This window comes from Charadrius vociferus, unplaced genomic scaffold (assembly GCF_000708025.1).
Source record: "Charadrius vociferus isolate BGI_N301 unplaced genomic scaffold, ASM70802v2 scaffold1745, whole genome shotgun sequence".
Classification (NCBI taxonomy): Eukaryota; Metazoa; Chordata; class Aves; order Charadriiformes; family Charadriidae; genus Charadrius; species Charadrius vociferus.
In genome coordinates, this window is record NW_009648480.1 from 25,703 (window position 1) to 26,407 (window position 705).

The following is a 705-nucleotide window of genomic DNA, read 5'->3' on the forward strand; positions in this document are numbered from 1 at the left end:
AGGATATTAAAGACTGTCAACGCCGCCGGCGGCCCCACCGCCGCCGCTCCCAGCGACAAACCCAGCGACCCCCGCAAACGGAAAGCCCCCGCCGATCCCAGGTTACAAAAATCCGCCGAAACGGGGGTTTCGAAAATTCCTAAATTGACGGAACCGGCTAATTCCGGCGACGATGCCGCTCCGGCTATCGCTCCCTACGATCCTCGGCTGCTGACGGCCGGCGGGTTGAGCAAAAGCAGCGGGCAGAGCAGCAGCGTGCTGAGCGCCATCAGTTTGTACGACCCCAGGACTCCCAATTCATCCGGCAAAACCTCCGAGTCACCGAACGACGGCAACTCGTCCGCCAAATCCTCCGAATCCGGCAAAACCCCCGGTAAAAAAGAACCTCTTTTCGTTCGCCGCTCGGCTTTGGATCAACCCGAAGCGGAAAAAACCAACGTGGAATCCGCTACGGACAGGTACAACAGTTATAACCGTCCGCGACCTAAAACAGCTTCCCAAATTCAAGAAACGCTTCCCCAACCCGGAATTCATAATCTTCCCGTTCCTTCCGTTTACGGCATGGTGAAACCCGCCGCCAAATCGGGTTCGGCGAGTCCTTTCGCCGGGAATAGCCCGGCGCGGGACGGCGGCGAGCAACAAGACGCCGCTTCCCTTAAAGACGTCTTTAAGGGTTTCGATCCTACGGCTTCCCCTTTCTGTCAG

The 705-nt window shown here is 58.0% G+C and overlaps 1 protein-coding gene across 1 annotated transcript in view; it reads left to right on the plus strand.

Moving 5' to 3' along the window:
• Nucleotides 1–705, plus strand: part of ZC3H4 (zinc finger CCCH-type containing 4) — a 16,231-nt gene that overhangs the window by 13,661 nt on the left and 1,865 nt on the right. The window contains 1 exon segment of the mRNA XM_009885678.1: nucleotides 3–700. Coding sequence (XP_009883980.1) covers nucleotides 3–700 — 698 coding nt within the window.